Genomic DNA, 22,814 nt, shown 5'->3' on the forward strand with positions numbered 1-22,814 from the left:
TTTTTTTTTCTTTTAAGGTAATTATGATGGCTTTTTGTTACTTTTTCCCCAAACGCTCTTATACACTGATTAATTTAGTTCCACAGTAAGTCAGCAAAAAATCTTGGCCATATCTTCTCGAAAAATGCATTCTGGAACACGACATCTCATTTTGGAGAAAAGCACTTGTTGTGCACAGATACCTCAGAAAACATTTGGAAGCAGACATTCCAAATATATGGGTGTCAACAAGATTATGATGGTTCTCCTTTAGAGTTCCTCATTTCTGAGCTGGACTGTAGCTGTTGTGATACACAGGAACTATATTTGCAGCTATAAATTCTCACCAACAGTTTTATTTTAATAGGAATGAAAAACATCTCAATGGTTCTATTGATTTACGGGGCCACTTCTGAGCTTGCTGAGGCCACAAAGTTATTCTTCTTTACATGAATGCACTAGTAAGGGGTTGAGTGACTCCAGATGTATTACATGATTCTAATCTTGGTGTAAGTATGAAGATTTTATCATCCCAGTCTAAAAACAAATCAAGTACACTTAAAAATAAATACATATATATGTTTTACTACTTGGGCAGTGGAGTAGAAGGGAAAAAACACCAGAAAAAAAATGAAGATTGGATTGATTGTAATAAATGGCTTCCCAAATTTTAACTACTGTTAATATTTGCATGTATATATATACATATATATAAAAATACATAAAATATACATTATATATATTTAAGTGTGCTTGCTTGGACTTCAGAATTTTTTTGGCTTGAAGACTACATTTTAACAGAATGGAGCCAAAGTAATGCCACTGACCACATCTACTTGCAAAATAAAAATACTCTCCAGCAAATTCTACAACTGCAAGAGATCACCCTGGTGGACTCAGTTTGACAGCATGCCTTTTATACCATGAAATAATTATTTTTCATTGCAGTTCATTAGCAGCAGTTATGATTTAGGAAGCCATTTATTACACTCAATCCGATCTCCAGGTTTTTTTCATCGGTGTTTTTTCCCCCTCCCCTCCACTGCCCAAGTGGAGAACCAGAAGCAGAACTTTGTAGAATCATAGAACTTCTTACCTCCTCCTCCAAGCACAGACACACAAAGTGCAGTTCTGTCTGCACTGCAAGTTGAACAGCAGGCTCAGGAGTGGGACGCATGTTTTCTGAGCCCTGGGACCCACGTGCTTGCTATCTGTGCTGCTGGGTGTTAGCTTGGCTTGCTAAAGCTCCATTGTATACACCCCACACCTCATGACGAAGATTTATGCTTAGGATACTAAGATGTAGGCTATGCAACAGCATGGTGGCCTGCATCTCTACCCACTTCATACGGACTGCATCAAGAACTTGGGTTTCTGCTCATACACTGGAAACTTCCCCCGGGGAGCTCCACTTAGCAGCTTTTCAAGGGTCTGCAAGGAAGATGATGGGCAGATCTGATGCCGAGGGTGGTGGCTTGTGAAATAGAACAGACCTCGTAAATATGAGGGATACGGGTGCTGGCTGTGGCAGATCAATCTGTACCAGCTCAGTAGTTCTGAGCAGAACTAGCTGGTGACAAGTCTAGCTGCAACTAGTAATACAAATAACAGCACAAACATTTCTGGTGATGTCTATAAGCATACCTCAGCCTATGCAAAGCCAGCTGAGACTAAGACTAGCATCTCTTGTCCCCTTTTGCTGGCAACAGAGTTTATAAAGTCATTGTGAAGAGATGAAATAACTCTGCTTCTTCCAGATGAACAATAATAATAAATTCTACCCTTGCTTATCCAGGTCTTTCATCTGTAGATCTCAAAGCACTTTGAGAAGCCATTTTGGCGAAAGGAGCGAAACAAAACTCATTAAAGTTAATGGAAAAAGTCCATTGAATTAAACGTGCTGAGGATCAAGACTGTGAATCCTTTCTGATGACTGTGCTTAGAAACAGCAAAGGAATTGAGAAATTTTCCATTCTTCCCAGATGAAAGAAAAAGTAACTGCCTGCAGACGAAGAGAAAATTCCCTTTAGGCTAGAAAATGCTCCCTGAGGTTTTCCCTCATTCAATAGTCTCCATACATTGGACGTTTCTCACCTCAAAAACAGTCATGAACTAGTCTAGCTATTTCTCCTAGTAGCTCATACTTAACAGGAGAGCTGAGCCCTCCATTGGCAACTGGGGAACTGTGCAACATTATTCCACAGGGGAAAAAAGTTTCTGCGACCCCAGCTAGCCCCAGAGTTCATGTTCTGGGCCTGGAGGACTGGTAGTTCTTCAGAGACTTGAATCTTACTAAAGTATGTGCTGCAACAATGTCCTCTGGCAACGAATTCCAGAAGCTCATTACGTGCCAAGTTAGAAGAGCATTTCCTTTCATCCTTTTAAAAATCTCTATCCTTTTATCACCATCACGAGCTCCTGTGTTGCACGGCAAGGCACTATGAAGATCAGTGCTCTCTTAGTAACCATTCATAAGCAGAATGTATTCTTTTCAGTCTCCTTTCAAAACAAACATAACCTTGATCTTTTATGTAACCCCTTGTTATACTGAAGCCTCCGCAGCCAGTTTGAAAACTGAAAGAACAAAGATATTGCAGTCCATGAAATTTAATATTCTACTGGAAAAAAAAATGAGGGTAATGAAAAACTACTAGTGAAATGATATTTGAAAGACCATTTTGTTGAGTGCTTCAGGAAATATGCAAAGCATCACCCAGGTTCTGATGCTGGGCAAAACCCTGTCTTTGGTTTCAGGCAGCTTCTGCTCTGCTACTATTTTTTGGGAATCCACAAAAAAAGAATTCAAGAGGTCAATCTAAAATACTCCCACTGACACAACTGGGCATGTTTTGGCTGGCTTCAGCACTTTCTGCCTGCCTCCACGTGGCCCAGCACAGTGCTCCGGTTTCTCCCCAAAAGAAGAAGTGATAGGACCAGGAGACTGCCAAGGACAGCAATGGGCTACCACTGGGCTCTTCAGGAGGTGAAACGATGATGTCAGCGCTGTCACCAGTCCTGCTGTTCCTTAAGTTCAACTCCTCTTTTCTACCTTGTCGCACAAGGACCCAGCAGAACACTCCGGCATTCAAGCTTCAAAGAAAACTAGAAATCAAAGAACCCAACACAGCTCAAGCTTCTCCATTTAGAGCAGGAGCAAGGCCAAGACGGCACAGTAATACCCATTCCAAGAGAGCAGATAACACCTGCTCTGCCACCATATACTTTCACCAGCGTTACACCAGAAGACCAGAAAGGTACCTAGACTGTGAGGGGTTCGGTATGAGGCCACCTTCCCCACTGATGCGCACGATGATAATCAGAGTGAGGAAGCGGGTGCCTTACATGCAGAAAGACTGAAATGCTGCTCCAGCTGCTCCAGCTGATGGTAGTGGGGACACTGCTGTTCACGACAAAGTACCTGCTTTGTTATTGCTTGTGCTAAGCTGGCACATGGAGGCTGCAAACAGGATCAGGTCCCCTGTTTACAAGGCAATATACTTAATACTCCCCCGTCAGAGAGAAAGCAAGTGACTTCCCAGAGTAAACGCTGATCACCCGACTTTCCTACCTCACTTCCATGGAACTCTCTCAGTCTAGCCAAGATCATCATCTACAGCACTGAGCTCTTTTCTATCCACAGTTCAAAGGAAGAAGTGTGAAAATAAGATAAAATAACTGCAAAACCAAGCCAAATACTTCTCCAGCTCGTATTTTCTATGGAAAGCAAGCCGCACAACAGGAAAGATGTAGTTAATTAAAGAAGATTCAGAGGAGTTTGACCATGTCCCTTTCTCTCCTTTTTTTGAAAAGCCTTCTGAAAGGTAGGAATGGGCAGAAGCATAGCAGTATTTCCGATCATCAGACCTCTCTTTGCCCAATGATTCTCCCACAAACAAGGGACTCCTGAACCTGCCCTAGGAGGAGTCAGCCCCCACAATATCCTCATGCTTAGTGGGAGAAGAAAGCGGGTAGAAACAGATACAGCAATATCTAAGGGATTTCAAAAGGGAACACATATCATATAGCTGGCCATTCTAAAGTCAGCAAATATTATACTTAAAAAGGAAGGAATGACTCAACTATTCTTCAAGGAGTTTGTGAGCCAGCTTTGGAGACTAAATTCAATCACTAAATTGGAGGAGATTAATATCAGCCTCTCCTGCTACCTCCACTGAAAAGATGGATGCTGGCAAACCACCTCCCTGTTTTCTGACAGATTGCAGACTGCAGTCCAGAAGCATCTGAAATTGCTCCTATCCTGCACCTTCCTAGGACACCAGACCTTGGTATGGCAGGAGGTAACAACAGTTGTAATCTTCTCTGGGAAATTACATCATCTGTGATGGAGTGTAGGGAACAGAGGAGGAGAGAGTCTCCAAAACATGATCACAGGAAGAAAGTTTCCAGAATGTGATTGCTACATATTGCATGAAGGTGGAAAAGGCTGCTGGGCAATGTCCTCATCTTCTCTCTTGAGGGAAGAACGAGGCAGGGCTGCACTATCTTAGCGTTGCTGGAAGGCTCTGCCACTGAACACCAGACTTCCTCAGGCTGTACCTCAGCCTCTAACCACACAACTGACCATCTTTGTTCAGGACAATCCTTCCCTCAGATGAAGTGATATGGTGTATTCTGGCCCATAAATGCAAACAATAAAGGAAGCCATCTAATTCAGCATGTTTGCAAATGGATGATGTAAAGGTCGGCATGCACTGGGCTGTTCCTAAGCGATGTCCTATTGTGGGAAGAGGAGAGTGAAGATTCCTACATTTACTCTGCTTTTTTTTCAAGGCAGCCTCCCTAACGATCAATCCAAATGCTGCAAAATATTTGAGTATACTCTTCTATATTTAAAATTCTCTGCACTATCACCCTCTCAGTACCTATGACAACGTACATACCAATAACCACTTGTCAAGAGGAACACGAAGATCCTTCTGTCGTTTTAATAGTCTTAACCGTTAATTCAAAGGTTGATCTGTCTCCTTAGCAGGACAGTTTTAATTGGTTCAACCGCTTTGTTAAGGAAGATTTTTCGACCTAATTGCCCTGTCAATTGCAAAGGGAGTTATTCATAGAGTTGTTAAAGGTCACAAATTGCTTGTGGTTCTGTAACCTGTTTATCTCGTGCAATGGTGGTCAGAATCTGTTCAATTTCAAAGACAGCCTAATGATTTAGTATCAAAAATCATTATAGGTTGTAAATTAATCCACTTCATGCAATCTCAAAAGGAATGACCTGTGCTGTGAGTGGACAAATTGGGAAGACAAACTAAGTAGCATTAGATTAAATTTTCTTTAAATGAACTGCCTGTTCCATTTAGACTGGCAGTTATGGCAGGGCAACTGGGCCAAGAAATGTCCCCTCAAGAACAGCATCAAAAAAATGAAAGAGTTGTTTAAAAAGTCTCAAAAGAAGAAATTGAGCTTGCAGACCAAGATAATGTCTTACCACTGGTAGGCATCTGTGAGTCCTAATCTGTGGAACAAAAAGAAAACCCCTTGTGAGTAAAGGAACAGGGGAAATCCACACAAGCAGCACTTTCCTGGAAGAGGATGCTACAAGAAAAGGGAAGGTCCGATGACCAAACTCAGTCCAAAAATGAAATGCAGGAAATTAAGGGAAGGCATGATCAGTGGCTGTCAGTTCTGGTAAATGGTAGACGATCTTGAACAGATTCCCTACATGCTGCTTAGAATGCAAAGTTTGTTTTGCCAGCATACAGGGTTGATCCCAGCTTCATATGAAGACTTGTGTATATTCTTAACTTTAAGCACATCAGTAAACTCTGCTTGTGAACGCCTGGAGAGTACAAGCCTGAATATTAAATTTACAGTGACATGCAGCCAACCTCATTATGAGCCTCACATATGTGACTACGTGGCACCCCTTCCATAGTGTGAAAACCCACCGAACTCCTGTAGCTTTGTTAATGTGTGTCAACTTCTGTAAAACTACTAAATAAAATATGTCTTTTTCTAATTGCCACCAGTGCATCCTCTCTCCTTTTCCTGCCCTGGTAGAACCAGAGCAAAGTTGTTGGGTTTTTTTTTTCCATTTCTCTGAACACAAACAGAAAACTCTGTAAGCAAAGAGAGACCACTTCTCTCTTCTTCAGTGCACTGCATCTGTCTCTGCCTGGGACTTTTTTTAAAAGAGAGCTATTGTATCAAGTATGTATAAGGAGACAAGAATCCCATTCTTTATCTCTCAGTTACACTGTGTCTGCAGGAAGCAGAATTTAAAAACCTTAGGAAAGTATTTGGGCTCAGCAGAGCAGAAAATGAGTACTCAAAATTGAGAAAAACATGTGAAAAGAGGTGTTATTTTTCCAGGTCATCTCCAATGCACAGCTGTATTTTAAGGTCACTGAAGACACACCCCATTTTTAGCTTGAAATACTTCTATGACTTTCCTGACAAACAAGAAAGTCTGGCTTCAACCTCCACACAGACCCCTCCTCCAGCCCCACACCTTGAAGGCTGTGGACTCTAGATCTATTTCAAGTGAAAAAGTGCAGCAGGCAACATCGTACTTAGCTTCAGCTGAAGCACGGCTGCTTCGGGGGAGTTTGCAGGGAGAGCAGCAGGAAGCACAGGGAATAATATCATCCTACACCACAAACTGAGAACCAATGTTCTGATGATTTGAATTGCCCTGTGCCTTTTGGATTCATTATGCTGAAATGGATTTTGCTTTTCTCCACTGACGAGATGTATCTCTGTGAGCATGTGATGATTTAAGCAACACATTTATTCCCAATGTGCAAATGGTGCTACTCCAGGACTAATCCTCCTCCAAAACTGCTTTGCACAAGAGTACTACTGGCCCAAATGGCGGTGTTCAAGGCCAGGCTGGATGGGGATATGAGCAACCTGGTCTAGTGGAAAGTGTCCCTGCCCACGGCAGGGGGGTTGGAATTAGATGATCTTTAAGGTCCCTTCCAACCCAAACCATTCTGTGATTCTACAATTCCCTGAAAGGTTCCTTTAAACAGACAGGATCCAGGGAGTAATTGTCTATGGAAAATTACCCCATCTATAATGTCAATTATTGTTAACTAAACAGCAGCTTTGGTATTTTGACACTGAATTTAGCCTAAAATTAGGCAAAGTCCCATGATCCAGAATAAAGCAGCAGGGAAAGAGTCCGCATGATACAGTACAGGTCCTGGGTGCTTCCAGTGAAGCTTCCCACTGAACTGGTAGCTAAGAACCATATTCTCTGAAACTATGCCATGGAGGCCAGCTGTATCACAGCTAGCAAAGCTTTTGACCAAAACTGCAGTTCCTCAGTTACACAATGTGATGACAAATATATCTATGCTCTGTCTACGAGACCACTTTCACCTTTGCAATTCACTCTCAGCCCCAAAAGCTGTGAAGAAAAGGCTCAAGGATGAAGTGTCTCACATCAGGCCCTGTTCCAGACAGTGCCAACAGAGTTGAGGCATTCTGCTGCCCTGGCCTCCCAGCATAAAATAAACTCTCCTTTCCTTCTCTGATGAACTAAAACAGAGAGGCAGTTTGCATACCCTACAACAAAAGCACAAGAACTTCTTCGCCAGTTCGCAATCTCAAAGACAAAAATAGGATGATTTTAAATACCATTAGCTGCCCTTCCATTCCTCTGTTTTGCCAACCACTGAGGGCTGCTCAAACACTCTCTTGGTCAGGCCAGTCTCCTGGCACACGTGGGCCTTCCATACCTCTGTAAGCGTGATTCGAGGAAGGGCAGTCGCTCCTCTCTCAAGCTGCCTCCACACAGCTCCCCTATTCCTGGTACGAGGAGATCAACAGCTGCAACCTTAAAAGAAAGAAAAGACTCTAATTCAAGTCATGCCATATAGCTACGCAGCGTATGGCAGAAGTACAGCTGACAATGATGTCTGTTTGTAAAAAGCTACTGTAATTCTTCCACAGTCCAGGACACTTAGGTAAGTATTTGCACATGCTTGCAAAGTCTCTTGTTGACACGAAGAGGCTTTAAAGGGAACTTTACAATGGTAACCACCAGAACATCTACAGAAAACCTGAACCCATGCAGTGATGTTCCAAGACTGAGGACATCTACAGCAGGTGGTGTGAACTGAATCCCACCAGGTTACTCTGGTGACAACCTGTGCATGTAGGCAAGCCTGTACAGGGTACAAAGAATCCAAGAGCAGCTCACAAGGAAGCAAAGACACATGGGCGAGTTTCCTGAAGCCCTGATTCCCTTTGAGTTTAAGCTGCTCTGATGCTGTTGTTTGCCCCCTTCCTGCTCCCATTCCTTGAGCCCGCTTTAGTGGTAATATCAAAGGATCAATGGCACTCGTGCTGGACTCAAGTGTTAGAATCCCAGCGTTACTATTTATGCTGTTAGGTTTGGGCTGGCTGTCTTCTCTGTTTTGTTTTCTAGGGTTACTTTCCTTATCCCACAGCCAAACTGCTGCTAGAATTAAAGCCAATGAAGTGACAGTGGTACACAGTAGGGCACTGGCTCTTTTTAGTAGAAGCAGGTTGTCTCAGTTCAATTGGGATATCACACCTACAAATCATGAGATTTACGGAAAAAGAGCTTACTACTTGTGCCGATCTGCTATTTGAGGATTACATGGATGCTACGTTTGGATGATGAGAGAATCATGGAGTGCTTGGAGCCATGCAATTTGGGGCATTTCACCTAGTAGTACAGAAGTTTACCAGGAAAATAAAAAAAAAAACTATGGCAAACTTGTCTTAAAAGACTTAAGCAAAGACTTAAAACTATCAACGCCTGCATTTTTCTCCTCCTGTTGTTCCTGCTTTGGGGATTCCTTCTGCAACAGCAGAAAGACTGGACAGGATCACCTGATGGTCACATCTTATCTTGGACTACATGAGTGGAGGCCCAGCAGAAGATTATCCTCATCTATCAGTACACTAAGAGACGTCTAGCCAAAAAAGCAATGGAAATGTGACCCATAGACTCACTGTGTGTTGAGGTCCATCTTCATTGTCCCGCATATAGAAAGGTTTGAGGTCATATGGGTAGTTAATCACAAACACGGGAACCTCACCACAGTGCTTCACCAGGTACTTTTCATGTTCCATTTGGAGGTTACAGCCCCACTGCAAAGACAGCAAAAGGGAATCCTGGGATCCTGCTTTGGTACATCTTGCCTGTGGCAAGAGACCTAGCAAAATCCCTGTGCAGGAGAGATGTGCAGCTTCAAGTAACACGAAACTGAGCACAGCAATGTCTCACACAGGGCACTGGGAAAATCTGCTAAGCAGGCTTTCAAGAGTTTTAAGGCAGAGCAAAGCAATGAAAATAATAGGGTTTAACTTTCACAGAACAGGGCCAGATTGTGCCTGCACCAAGCCCAAGCATCTGGTATCAGTTCAGAAATAAAGCCAAATAAACAAACAAAAAAACCCCCAAACTCACACTCCTCGTAGCTTAAGGGAAACAGGCACCTACCCAAAGTCCGCTCACTCGACCCAGCAAACCAGCCTTATTTCAGTATTACCTTTGCTATACAGAAAACAGCTTTGCTAGGCTGACCGCGCTCTTCCCTGCTGTGTCCTGTTACACGCTACATTAATTCTCACTTAAGAAACCCTAGCATCCTATTAACCAATTCTTTGTTATCAGAAACCCTGGACATTTGCAATGCCCTTCACTCTTTTCTTCCAGTGGTATAAATTCTGTGGCTTTTGGCTAGAGACCTCCAGTCCATTCCAGAATGTGCAAAGACAACTGGGGAAGGGGAAAGGGAAGAGGGAAACAGATACTCTGCAGAATCTCCTCATCTGAAAATATCCCGAGTTTGCTGTCTGAGACCAAGGTAGTACAGATACAGGACTTCAGGCTTTACACCCACTTGTACACAGAGACAAGACAGTTACCCAACAAGCTACAAAGGTGGCTTTGGCCAGAGGGTTATTTTCCTCAAAGCATCAGAACAAGATACAGATTAATCAGTATACATGAGAAGAGCACCATCACAAATGCTCTTCCTACTAGTGTGTGTAGGGACATTCAAATTGGGCAAAACATGATTTTTAGAAAACCATAATCTAAAAGATTTAGAAAGACAAGCATATTATTCTTTTTCCCCGTCAACATCTATGCTATGGAAAGATAAGGGATTCCTTTCACCTACCTCTAGATTACATGGTATTTTGACACAGTTTTGGCTTATTAGTCCTCATCAAACTTCTGGTGCTATCCTAATATTATTCCTTAATTTGAGGACTACTGCAGCAACTCTCCTTAGATGACTGCTACTGAATCCACAACGCACTCGGTGCTGCTCCCATACAGGAAAGAGAAGCATCTTTGCTAAAGCCGTGGTCCCTCAACGGCGAACTCATCACTTCATCCCTGTAAATGTTACATGTTTTTCTGCTACAGATCTCATTCCTGATATTGCTCCCATTTCAACGCCAGTAGTTATACTTGGGTAACAACTCAGCAAATGCCCCAGCAGGCAGAAAATTTGTGTGAAGTAACAACTCTCGTGGTATCAGAAAGAGAGAAAGGAGATCTACAAAGTTCACGCTGGCTGTGCACATGAACAGGCACAGGAACTAGCCACCATGCAACTACCTACCTCTGGCTTGAAAGTGAAAGTTTGAGAAGTTTGCTTCAAAATTTCCACTGCTTCACTGTAGGAAATTCTGCAAGAGGGAGAAAAAAAAAAAGTCTTTAAGATAACTATGAAAGGAATAACAATAAAGTTTTCTGGCTAAGTGCTGCACTGGAAAATTAAGGAGGCATTTCCCCACCACTGTGCCAACTTGTGCTGTGATGTCAGACTTCCCAGCAATGTTTCTTTGGACAGAAACCAAAAGCCATTTTATATGGCAACAGCCCTATGTTTTCCTGCATTTTGGCTACATGCAGGGCAGCAAGTGCTAAGCTCTCAAGACACTTTTGCATTATTGCAGCGTTGCATTTCAGTCCAAAGTGAGCTTTGCAGATAATTGCTTCATGGAAATTTGTGGATTTTTTTAAAGAAAACAATGTGCCTTCATTGGCAAAACTCTACTGTTCAGGATGGTGTTAGGCAAAAAAACCAACACAGAATTCCAAGGGCTTGTAGCTCAAATATTTTCATTTTACTTTGCAAAAATCATGAGATTTATTTGCAGCAATGTTTCTCTACTACTATGACAGATATGAGAGCAGATTCTCCACTGACTTCCACTAGTACAAAAGAACAGCATCATGGCAGAGCGAACAGAAGTAGTGCAGTGAAAGATGCTGCAGGTTTGGTAACTGGAAATCAAGGCTCAATGAAAGATGTGTTTGCTGACAAGCAAATGTTGAGGACAGAGAGAAGAATAACCTGATCACAATAATTTCGTCTCCCTGTATCACTGGCTAAAACCAAGTATAAAGCAAATTCCCTAAAGACAACAAACATTTTATACCCAGCTACCAGGTTTCACTAATACAGGGAAAGCTTCTGGAGGAAATACCTCAAGAAGGAACATATTGATCCATGTGTTTGGGTTATGCAAGGCCACGGTCCAAATGAAGTATATGGCTGGCACAGGTCCAATGCATGTAACTGATGTGTGTAAGCCAGGAATGCCCCAGATCTGCCAGCTGCTGATGAAGAGAGAGATGGAGGGACAAAGAGATGTGCTGACTCGTACTCTTTTTCCTCAGACCACGGCAGAAGCTGAGTGCAACTCTGTCCTCTCAGGAATATCAGTTAGGTCCAAAGAGAGGAGGACTGAAATGGGGGACACAGTGGCTTCACGGAGGTCTCCCTTAGTGCTCATGCAGGCACGAGGCACAGGGAGGATCTATCGTGATCCTGTTGTCCAAGTGTGGCTGTAGCTGCTTAACATGAAAACCAGTGCTGGGCTAAGCAGCCCTGCAATGTTCTGTGGAATGAATGGAGAGCACCACTATTTGAGGAGATGGGCAAGAGTAGGGAAGAGGAGGTATTCCTGAGGGCCAAGGAGGGAAACCAAAACCCTTCAGTTCTTTAATACACAGAGAACTGGGAAAAGGAGTTGTGCAAGCAATCAGGAATAGAAAACCAATTGGGATTTTCAAATATCAAAACATAGCTTCATAAAAAGGGAGCCATCAGAGTGAAAGTGTGAAGGCAGAGCACCAAAGTCAAATCCAAGCAAGACAGTGAGCAAACCACTGTGCAGGCACATGCTGGAAGGAGGATACCCTTATAGAACGAGGATCTTGTCCAGGGAAGCAAAAGGCAAAGGGCAGCAGATTCAGGTGCCAGTCTCATGCAGAGGAGAAAAGGCAACTGGCAAACAGTACAAAGGGAACGACAATTCATGCTCTTTTGGAGACATTATGCTAACCCAGAAAAAACTGAGCTGGGGAAGAAAAAGAACATACGCAAAATAGGAGCTCTTACCCCAAAAGCCCTTTCCAGATCATTTTGAAATATAAGTACTTACGTCACAAATTTGTTCTTCAGCATTTGTTCCAACCTGTCCTTGGTCAAAATAAGAAAAAATAAAAATGTAAAGCTACTCTTAAGGGTTCAGGGGCCCAGAGGAAACTCAGAAAAGCTACCCCCCTCACAGTTTTGATTTGTAGGTCTGCACTGTGATCTAGATACAGGTCAAAATCCACCCCCAGCCATTTAGTGCTAAAAGGGTACCCGATTATCAGAGCCAACGATTCAGAGGCTGCCAGATGATATGACAACTACATTTCTACCACCCTTGCTACCAGCTACTGAAAGTTATGCGTCCTCTCTCTGTTGGCCTGAACAGTCACTTAAGCTCAGGCCAACTTTTAGCTCTTCACAGTTTAACATGGGACAACAAAGACAAAAAAACCCCACCAAAACCTTACGTCTCCCTATAGCCAAGAGCCCCCAAAATGCATAACAGGATTGCAGCTCTTTCTTGTCACATTTATTACCTTCTGGCCAGGAGCTATGTATTTATGAAAAAGCTCAACATCACGAGGACATTTGGAGAGCACAGTGGTTGTCACTGTCTTGAAAAGATCTTCCATAACCTAATAGAGAAAACAGGAGTGCATGAGAAATTAACACTGCTTAGATGTCCCAGTCTATAAATAAAACAGGTACACATCAGCCAAACGGTACAGAAGGAGCTTCTGTCCTTCTGCACGGTCAGACTGCGTAAGAGGGTACCAGCTTGCTCATGCTCCTAATTAACAGGCTTGCTCAGTGGCTGAAGAGGACTGGAACCTGCTATGTGTGTAGGGCTTCAGTGTCTGCTGACAGCCTTAGTATCTTCAGTCAGGTATCTCCAGTGAAAAAAGCACAGTGAAAATAATCAACCAGCAGCCCTGCTCAGCCACAAACATACACATTACAACCATTTGTGGTGACTGGTCTCAGATTAATTATTAGCGAGGTGTCTGTCTTGTAACGAGCGATTCTGGTTTTCTGCTTTGTTTTAAGGAGAGGCAGAAGTAAAGAGGAGAATAAATGTGTACTGTGTAGAGCAAGCCCATCAAACAGAGCCCAGCTAGAAAGACTCTGGGCAGTAAAAGCAAAGCAAAGAGAACACGTACAGAGATGAGCAGAGACCTAAAGCGGAGGACACATCAATGCAGGGATGTTTGAGAAACTAAAAAAAGATGTGGTTTCATTTCCCTAAACTAGTGTGGATTAACTAAATGACATTATCATCCGATTTGGATATGCTTATCCAGTAAAATGGGCTTCACCCATGAAGAAATTAAAATGCCATTTGGGTTCCAAACAAAAAAACCCAACCACCCACGTGGGATGCCACTGCATTGTGAACCTTTTAAGAGTAGTTTTCTCTTTAGGTTAAGCAAAGCAGACCATTGAGACGCTTGCTGTTGTGCAGATTAAGAGTTCCCATAACTCCTTATAGTCTTATGCCTGCAGAAAGCAGGTAGTTGATACCTGTGCAGTACTGATGATCCCAACTCTTGTTCGAAATCACAGTCCTTATTCTCATTGCCTTTGTAAGGAAAAGAGCAATGCAGCTGGACTGCACGTCACCTCAACCTGGGATGGGACCAGGTTTTTCCCAACAAAAAGCACCTCAAAGTCCTGGCACACTCCTGGTTTGGTTTTTTTTTTTCTTTTCTTTTCTTTTTTCTGTGAGTATAACAACTGCTTCATTAATTGCAGAGTTGAGAGAAGCAAAGTATCCACCAATGGTATCTAGGCTGGTAGCAGCCCCTAGACACCACAAAGCCCAGGGGTCACTAACTGTAAAAAGATGAACCTGACGTTCAGTCAGCAGATCTGAGGAAGAAGCAGGTGTCTGCCTGCCAAGGAACCAGATCTCACAGTGTTAAACGGAACAAAAGGCACAGAAAAGAAGAAGCTGGGCTACTGACATAACCAAGATTGCAGGCACACTGTTCAAACTCTCATGTTTAGAAGAACATACTTCATCACCTGTCGCAAAGTGCTGATGAACCATCTCTGCATCCCAACAGCCTAGAGAAGCTGGTATATCAGTCCCGTTTCATTCCTCTGGAGCCAAACTCAGCCTCCAGACTCCTGGATCAATCTGGGTCCTCTTTTTAAAAAGGGAAGATCCAAATAAAGGAACAGCATTATCATATGCAGATGAACCGTTTTACCCCTACTGGTACTCAAACACAGAGGAAATGAAAAGCTGGCATTCCTGCTGCTGAGCGGCAAATAACCATTCAGCTTTGAACTTTCTTCAAAGTAGCTAGAAAAGGCCTTATGCAAATGAAATTAGAAAACTTCTTGGCAATTCATCTGGTTTCACCAGCCAGAGACGAAGGGATTTTACATTAAGCTTCCTCTTTCTAGAAAATGAAAGTATCATCTGGTTTCAGAAAAGCATGTTGTTTAATTAGCACTTTTTTTTCCTCACTGTGCGATAAAGTAACAATTAGGTTCCCACAGCATTCAACATAAGCAGCTTCCTCTTGTGGAAAAAAAGATGTGGGTGGTATGGGAAAAACAATCTGAGAAATATTTCCAGGTTTGAGACTGAGGTTTTATCCTGGCAAAAAAGACAGACACGTGGGTCATGCATTGGCCTCCTCACTGCTTTTATTCTTATTTATGCCAAATGTGTACTAGGCACGAACAGCGAAGAGAAAAAAAGAAGGCGGGCGGAGAAAAAAGCTCTCAAACTGAGAAGTTACAGCTTTAAGCAGATAATATAATGAAGGACTGGAAAGTAGGCTATATGAAAAATGAGTGGAGAAGCATAACCACTGGCTTGCTGGTTTAAGGGAACATGCGAGCTGGAGATACAGGCAAAGCGATTGGTTTGAACATATCCTGAAAGAAACATGTTTGATAGGAGACCTACACAAGGAAAAAGCCACTGGAATCACAGCAAGTAGGTCATCTCAGAGGTAGGACTCCTGATGACCAAAAACCCCTTTGGCTGCTTCATAATGGAAATGTAGAAATTTTGCTGGCAGGAGGGCAGAGGTAAAAGTTTTCCCTTCTCGCTCATCCCTCCCAGCGTTACCCTCTTGATTTTCACCTTACAGAGAAGTTTAGCAGTATCAGTCTTGGCCTTCCCTGATGTTGTGTGGAACTTAGTAGTTAGCTGTCCAATTTTGATTAGGAGCAGCCCCCACCTGTATTGTTTAATTTTAACTTGGATCTTTTGATACTACAACTTATCCTCTTCCAAAATAAAAGTACGACCAGAGCTAAACAGAGGAAACCATCAACAAAACAGCAGTAAACGTCAGCAGCAGCCGTTGAAGGTGCTATGCACTACAAGAACGGTTCAAATCATCATCTTTATTACATAAGACACTTCCAGGAAAAAATCAGTATTTACCTGGGGCATGCACATGGATGCAGCATAGACCACAGGGTATTTACATAGGAAACATTCACCAAGTGGACCACTATTTCTTGCCTTCACGCTTGCTCACACACACCGTATGTGTGTATGATGAGAGATTTGCATCTGATCTTGGCCATAATGTCTCCTCACTCTATATAACCAACAGCTCAGGACCCGCTCTGGAGAGATGCTGTTGTTATGAAAGGAAGGAGACTCTTCTTTGTCAGACCGCTGCTTCACTGGCCATCGAATAAATGCTGATGGAAGTTAGGAAACAAAGAGCACCAGCTATAGCAGCTGGATGTCACTGCAAAGAAGGAGCCCTGCAGATGACCTAATGACCCTGAAGAGCCCTGCACAAGGCACTTGGAACAAACCTTTCCCATGTGATTATTAGTGTTTCTTCCCTTGAGATCGCAGTCAGTTTTACCCAACTATTTTAGCCTCGGCACTGAAGACAAAAAGTACTCTGACTGCAAACTATTCTGGAGATCAAACCACACCCATGTCTCAGATCTAAGGTCCCTGAAACCGACACCTAAAATCAGTGCTACCGTACATTTCATTTCATGCCCGAATTCCCTTCTGTCAAATGGAGGTAATAATGCTCCCTGTCACTGGGCTGTAATGACAGCAAATTAATTTTGATGAAGTACATAACCAGTGGAAGGCAATACTTCTGCCCTCAGGACAGAGCTCAAATACTGCGTTTTAAATCGTATTCTCCATCTTAAAGAGATTTATTCCCCATCTCTTAAAGGGACAATGGTGCTAGGAAGTGATCTTGTTAAGGAAGACTAACACTATGCATAAACTCCCAAAAATGTCCTCAGGAAAACTTCCTGCTGGCACTTCTTAACTTTACAGCCTAAATAATATGTTTTTTTAGCATGGTTTTGTATGTGCATTTGATGAAATTCAGTAATGACTGCATCATATGGCCTCTTTGAGACTCTGTTAGTATCATGAGTGAAGTGCGATCCTTTAAATCCACGGCACCACCAAGACAGTGGAATGAGAAATAGAAGATAATGACCTACAAACATGGCTACATGACACAGCATTGCAGAAGGAGGGAGAGGGCGGCAGAGCAGGCACCTCAGAGGACAGATGAGACTGGAGAGGCAATGGCTCCAGTGAGTCCAGATACTTCCACATGAATTAGACCCCTTCCACTGTCTTACTCCCTTTCTTTCTCATCCATTTTGGAGGAAGTGTGTCTTGGGGCAACTTGACTGAACTCCCTGACTAGACTCTTAGGGAAAGACGCCACAGAAGCGTCTCCTCGGATACACTTACACACGCTGAACACTGAAGTAGTAATATTATCACCCAGCCACAGAGCGTACAGTACTGCACTGAGCACGTGGGCCTTTCCACAGAAAGTATTGTGAAACCAATACTGTGAGAGTTTAGGCTTCTTTGTAGCTCTAAAACATGTTTTGGCACAGAACAGAAATTTAGATGGCATGATCAAGATGCATGAGACTTCACAGGAACTGTGCTACTAATTTAGGAATAACTGGGCACTACTCTGCAATTAGAGGGGAAAAAAGGCCATTGCTTAAGATTTCAGACCCTTTGCTCCCAAATACACCTAACTTTGCTATTAAATCTTTTAAATTTTATTTTGTAAGGAAAGTTATGTTTCTTTTGGAGCTTTGGCTGAGAGAAAAACCTCAAGCCTCATCAGTAAATGGTAAACACATACATCTTTGTAGCAAGGCTCTTCTTTAATGGCATATAACCAAATACTTCAAGATGTCCCTGAAGAAGCTGAGCATTCCCAGCACACTAACTCGCTCAAGTTAGAGGTATTCAGTCCAAATGTTGAATACCAATTTTAAAAATAAATTTTAAACAATCCAGCTCTTTATGTGAGGACAAAGTTCAGATGCTAACTCTGGCCAAGAGCCCCCAAGGCTTTCAACTGCGTGTTTTGCACCAAACAAAGAACTTGCAGATGACAACAAACAGACAAACTGCCCAACGGGCAGATACATGAGAGAACACTGAATTTAGGTCAGTTATGCAGGGGAAAAGGAACTTAACTTAGGCTTTAGTGCAGCTGTCAGTTTTTGGTTTGTGGTTTTGTTTGTGTTTTTTTTTCTTTTGGGGGGGGGGGAGATGTTTTTAAAAGAGAGATTGCCCAATGATTTAAAAATAAACAAAATGGGAACTCCACTTCTGCAACACTAAGAACATCACAAAAGTAAGCATGTTGCAATGTAGACTTGCTATGAGGAATGCACAATGATAGCTGCTAGGAGACTTTCTGTTACAGGGAAAGAAGTGAAAGACAAGAGCACAAGCTGAGACTTCACAAGATGTTTAGCAACAGCAAAAGCCAAGCCAAGGGGAGAAGTTCCTCTTTTCCCTACAAATTAAAGCCCTACACATTCCCAAACAGTTCTCAAATCTAATTCTCTGAATTGTCTGATCTGGCTGTCTATACTTCAACAGCCAAGAAATTAGGGTTCTCAGCACAAGAGTACACATATGTTCACGCTGTGTTCAAGGGCTCAGTCAGCACTTATCTAGTACAATAAGCAAGGTCTTCCAATAGAAGCAGTGAAGAAGCCCCCCAGAGAAACAGGGGGCTCAGGAAGTAAGGCGTAAACATATACATATGCTATGCTCTAACAATACACGATGTTCTGAAGAAAAGGAGAGAGAAAAGAAAGAATGGGATGCTAATAATGATGGAGCAAAGAGATGCAGTGTACATGTCAGTCCACACAGCCCGGTTCCACCCAGACATCCAAAATGCAGAAAGCAGCACACACAAGAGAGGGACTATGTTAGCTCTGCTGTCAAGCCATACTGACTCAGCAGGCTGTATATGACTCAGGCTGAAGAAACCACCACCTGGATGTTATTTTATAAATCTGTAGCCAGCGCCTCAGGTCTTTTTCTTTTTAAGACTCTTTCTCCAATAGCTTTCCAAGGAGCTTATCCGATGTATGACAGCACATGTGGATGTTTACTCACAAGTCCAACTGGGCATAAGTTGGCTTATGCTGTTACTAGTAAAATGGATTAACATCCCTCATGTGGTTAAACTGTAACTGGGAGGTAAATCCCGAAAACCCAAAAGTTAGCTAAGGACTTCTTTCAGTCTTCTGCTAAAGCCACAGTGAATAGCATATACCAGGGACTGTTTCTACTTCAGATTTCAATGCAGGTTTCAAGGAGCTCTTTACAGAGCACATCAAGGGACACACTGTATAAATACTGCTCGTTCACTGGAGAGATGCTGAAGGTTTTGAAGGGGAGAGTGCTGCTTTCATTAGCACCAGTCAAGCACATTTACATTTTTCCTGACAATACAGCAACTGTGCAGCCTCCCCTTGAGATGAGGGCTCTGTTTGCACTTATATCTTCTCTTCCAAATCCTCTCTGTGGCCTCGCCTCTGTTGAGCAAACTCATTCTCGGGAAGTCCCTGTGCAACCTCTACGTGGCTCACAAAGGGTGAGAGGAGCTGTGACCTCAGTTGAGGGCAAGGAGCACAGCTCTGGGAAGAGGAAGTTCTGACACCAGTCCTTCATAGACATTTAGAGTGCCCACCTGCATGATGTCTTGGAGGCTTTCAGTGAAGGACAGCTCAGCCTCTACCATATAGAACTCCGCCAGGTGCCGGCGACTCTGTGAGTTTTCCGCTCGGAACGTTGGGCCAAAGGTGAACACACGAGTAAAAGCCCTGCGAGGTGACAAGAAACAGGTTAGGTCAGGCCCAGCACACAAGACAGTCTGTTAGACTTAAACTCCTTATTTTTCTCCCAGGATCTGGAAGCACTCATGTCACCATTCCATCTTTTTCCAGTGCAATGGCACTGCTAGGTATGCTGCTGTTACGCTCCTTCTTCCAGGCATGGAGAGAGATTATTCACATCCCTCCATGACTCTGGGAGGTTAAGCCCTGTTCAGCTTTCACTGAACGCCACTTGTGCTCAAGACACTTTTTGTAGCTGTGTGGAACTAAACCCCCAATATTCTGCAGAGCCAGATCCCTGGAGAAGCACCAGACATGGTACCAAGCAGGGTCCCCTCATCCACTTCCCTTCACGTTTCTTTGGCTGCACGGTCCGATGTTTATGGGTGCTGTGACACCCCAGAGCTCAACAGAGCAGAGAGGGTCCTGCTGCTGGAGTTGCTGGCCGGTGTTGGCAGCCAGGTGGCTAGTGAAGCCCAGCAGGACGGATGGATGCTTCACGGCTTCCAGTCCCCCTCTAGTGGCAAGACCAAGGCGTACTGCCGAAAGAGCCTTCGAGATCAAGAAGTAGGCTCCTTCCACACAGCTAAAACCGGTTCAGCTAAAAGGGGTCCCTACTGCAAAGAAGACATCTGGGATATCATTTTATGCCAAAGCAACCAATGCGTTTCCTATTACGAAGCTATTTCTCCATCAGCCTTCTGGGAAGTCTATTTAAATACATCCTCTCCTGTTCTCCAGTCACATCACGCTGCATTACACAGGATACAAAAGCCGCCTTGAACCTCCACTTCCTTTGTAAGAAACTTTCCTATCAAACAGCAACACACCTTTAAAAGTTTTATTTTTACCGTTGGGAAGCTGCTCTCCAAGCAACACCTTTTACACTGTGGGCTATGAGCACTTGGGCTCCTGGACATTCTCAAGCCAGTGAGACCTCCCCAAACAGATGCTGTGCCAGCTGTGTTTCCTCTCATGCTGCATGGGAAGCAAAAACACGATTGGGGAGAGAGAGAACTGCTTCAGAAAAACCACAGACTGGGCCGCTACTATCTTCAGCACATCTTTAACTTGACATTATTTTTAGCTGTAGACAGTGTGTAGGAGAAAAAGAACCTGATCAGTAGAGATTAAGCACAGTTTAACGCTCATGAAAGGGTGCATGCTAATTGCTGGGCTTGGCATTTGACTTGCATCTTGCTCTGCAAGCTTTGAACTTAAAAGAGGATGTTCGCTCTGGTTTCTGCACAGGCTAATTTTGTCAAACTGAAGTTTAAATAAACAATGCTACAACAAGCGGCGGTTATCCTTTAGCCCTTATGGAGGCATCTGCACTACAAATAAAGGAACACACACATTCAGCTTCACTCATCTGTTCCCTCGTGTCACATGATGGTTAAAGGTTACAATCCAAAGAAACAGCACTTTCTTTTTCCCTTTTCCCCCCCTGAGTGGCTAGTAGTAAGCACACCAGAAGAAAGTTCCAGGTCAAGGCTATGAATATGTACCCTGCCTGTATGCTTTATTACCCCACCGGCTCCGCTTTCCCTGCTCCAAGACACTTTGTGTCTCTACTTTGCTTCTGTACCTGCACTCTCTTGTGCATGACCACAGCATCTACAACACTAACTAGATTTTGCAGCAAACATCTTTCCTCAAGCATCATTTTCAGCAAGCCTCTTTTCCCTCTCCTGCTTTCCTCACTTGCTGCGATGTTACTATAAACTTCTGCCATCACTTGATCACCCTCCTTCAAACTGCCCTTTGCTATAGCGTCTGTAAAACCTCAGCAATGTTTAGATAAGTGATGCACCAAGACTATTACTCATGGCACAGGTCAGTATTATCTCATCAGTTCCTTGTGCTTCCCCATCTGTAGCCGTCTGTTGGCTTAGGTTATACAGAAATGCATGTATTCCTCAGAAGGCCTTTTTGTTGGTGTTGGGCTTTTTTTTTTTTTTTTTTTTTCCCTCCCATGTTCCTACAGCACCTGGCACGACAAGGTCTTGGATCCAAAGCTTAAGAACTTCAACTGCTATAGCAATACAAACAACAAATATGAAACAATGAGTCACTTGACCAAAATTGTTCAATGTTTAAGGTAGAACTGGTCAAAAAATTTTGCTTGCCGGGCCACGGAGGTTAGTCTGCAGTGGGAAAAAGGAGACGCAGGTTCTTGTGCTAGCCGTGCTCACGTTTCAGGCTTTTACTAAAACAATTCAGTTTGGGGCTCTTCAGTTAAAGAAGGAATCTATCCTAAGTAAATGAGTTCAGTCACAAGTTCAACTGGGCCACAAGACAAGAATATTTTGAAAAGCTTGAAATTGCTCAAGTACCTACTCGGGTCTGCTTGGCTTGATGTGCAGGTCTCTTAATTTTGTGCTGACATCAAGTCTTCAAAGTAACATTTTAAAGTGTGATACCAGCCGGCTAGCAGGAGATCCTGTCCCACAGAGCAACAGTCTGGCTTCAGTGAGAGACACATTTCTCAGCAGAGGCACTGACACTGCAGTTACTGTAGGTTACTGTTGCAGGTGACTCTCTCCAGCAATGCAGGCTACTATGAGTACTTTGAACTCTACGTATTTCCCACTGAATAGCAGCCTAAGCATGACAACTAGTTACTTACCTTCCAAGGGGCTTGTTGACTGCAAGATACCTAAAATTAATAAAAACCATAAACCCCGCTCTTACTGCTCCAAGATGTCAACCATGGTCTAACACTTCACAGTCACAGACTGATTTTGTGCTGCAAGATTAAAGCCCCTCTGTGTTCAAGATGGAGCTTTTGAAGAGGACAAGTACAGAACAATCCCACAGGAACCGATTTCTAACTTTTCTCAGTTCTAGGCATCCTGTTGGGACCAATCTTCTCTTAAGTTGTACGCTGAGAACCACCTATTTTTCCAAAACGAACCATTAGCGCTGTAACTTCATGGACTATCTCAACGTAGTCAAGCTCAACGACAGTAGGGGTAAGGGCTTTGTGATAGCCCAGCTCCACTGGTGTAGGGCTGAATCTGCCTGCCTGGCCCTTGGAAGAAGAGGTGGCGGGGGAAGCCAAACCCCAAACCCCAAATAAACCCACATCTTGGGGGGGTGGTGGTGGTGGGAATAATTCATTTCTCAGGCTAATCATTAAGGGAAAAAATATAGATGCAAATAACTGTGAGAACTTCACCACGATTCTGGGACCCTGGCAAAGGGAAATTAGCCAGATGTCATGCTGGCAAAGCGATCAAAGGAATGCAGTAAATGCAAGTCATCTGGTAATGGCAATGCAGCACTGACCAGAAGCCTGGGTATAACAGAGAAACAGAGCTAAAAATATATATATATACAGTCACTGTTATCACC

At 43.3% G+C, this 22,814-nt stretch overlaps 1 protein-coding gene across 3 annotated transcripts in view; it reads right to left on the minus strand.

The window, feature by feature from the left end:
* The window catches only part of NARS2 (asparaginyl-tRNA synthetase 2, mitochondrial), a 52,659-nt gene that overhangs the window by 1,404 nt on the left and 28,441 nt on the right, over positions 1-22,814 (minus strand). Inside the window, exons 7-13 of one of the 3 annotated variants that reach the window (XM_056327127.1) lie at positions 19,313-19,445; positions 12,863-12,961; positions 12,391-12,428; positions 10,560-10,626; positions 8,935-9,072; positions 7,689-7,786; positions 5,432-5,458 (exon numbers count right to left, since the gene is read on the minus strand). In XM_056327127.1, the coding sequence (XP_056183102.1) occupies positions 5,432-5,458; positions 7,689-7,786; positions 8,935-9,072; positions 10,560-10,626; positions 12,391-12,428; positions 12,863-12,961; positions 19,313-19,445 (600 nt within the window). Of the gene's footprint in view, positions 1-5,431; positions 5,459-7,688; positions 7,787-8,934; positions 9,073-10,559; positions 10,627-12,390; positions 12,435-12,862; positions 12,962-19,312; positions 19,446-22,814 lie in introns of all 3 variants that reach the window. The other 2 variants (XM_056327126.1, XM_056327128.1) reach the window with 2 other exon arrangements.

This window comes from Falco biarmicus, chromosome 2 (assembly GCF_023638135.1).
Source record: "Falco biarmicus isolate bFalBia1 chromosome 2, bFalBia1.pri, whole genome shotgun sequence".
NCBI classification, from domain to species: domain Eukaryota; kingdom Metazoa; phylum Chordata; class Aves; order Falconiformes; family Falconidae; genus Falco; species Falco biarmicus.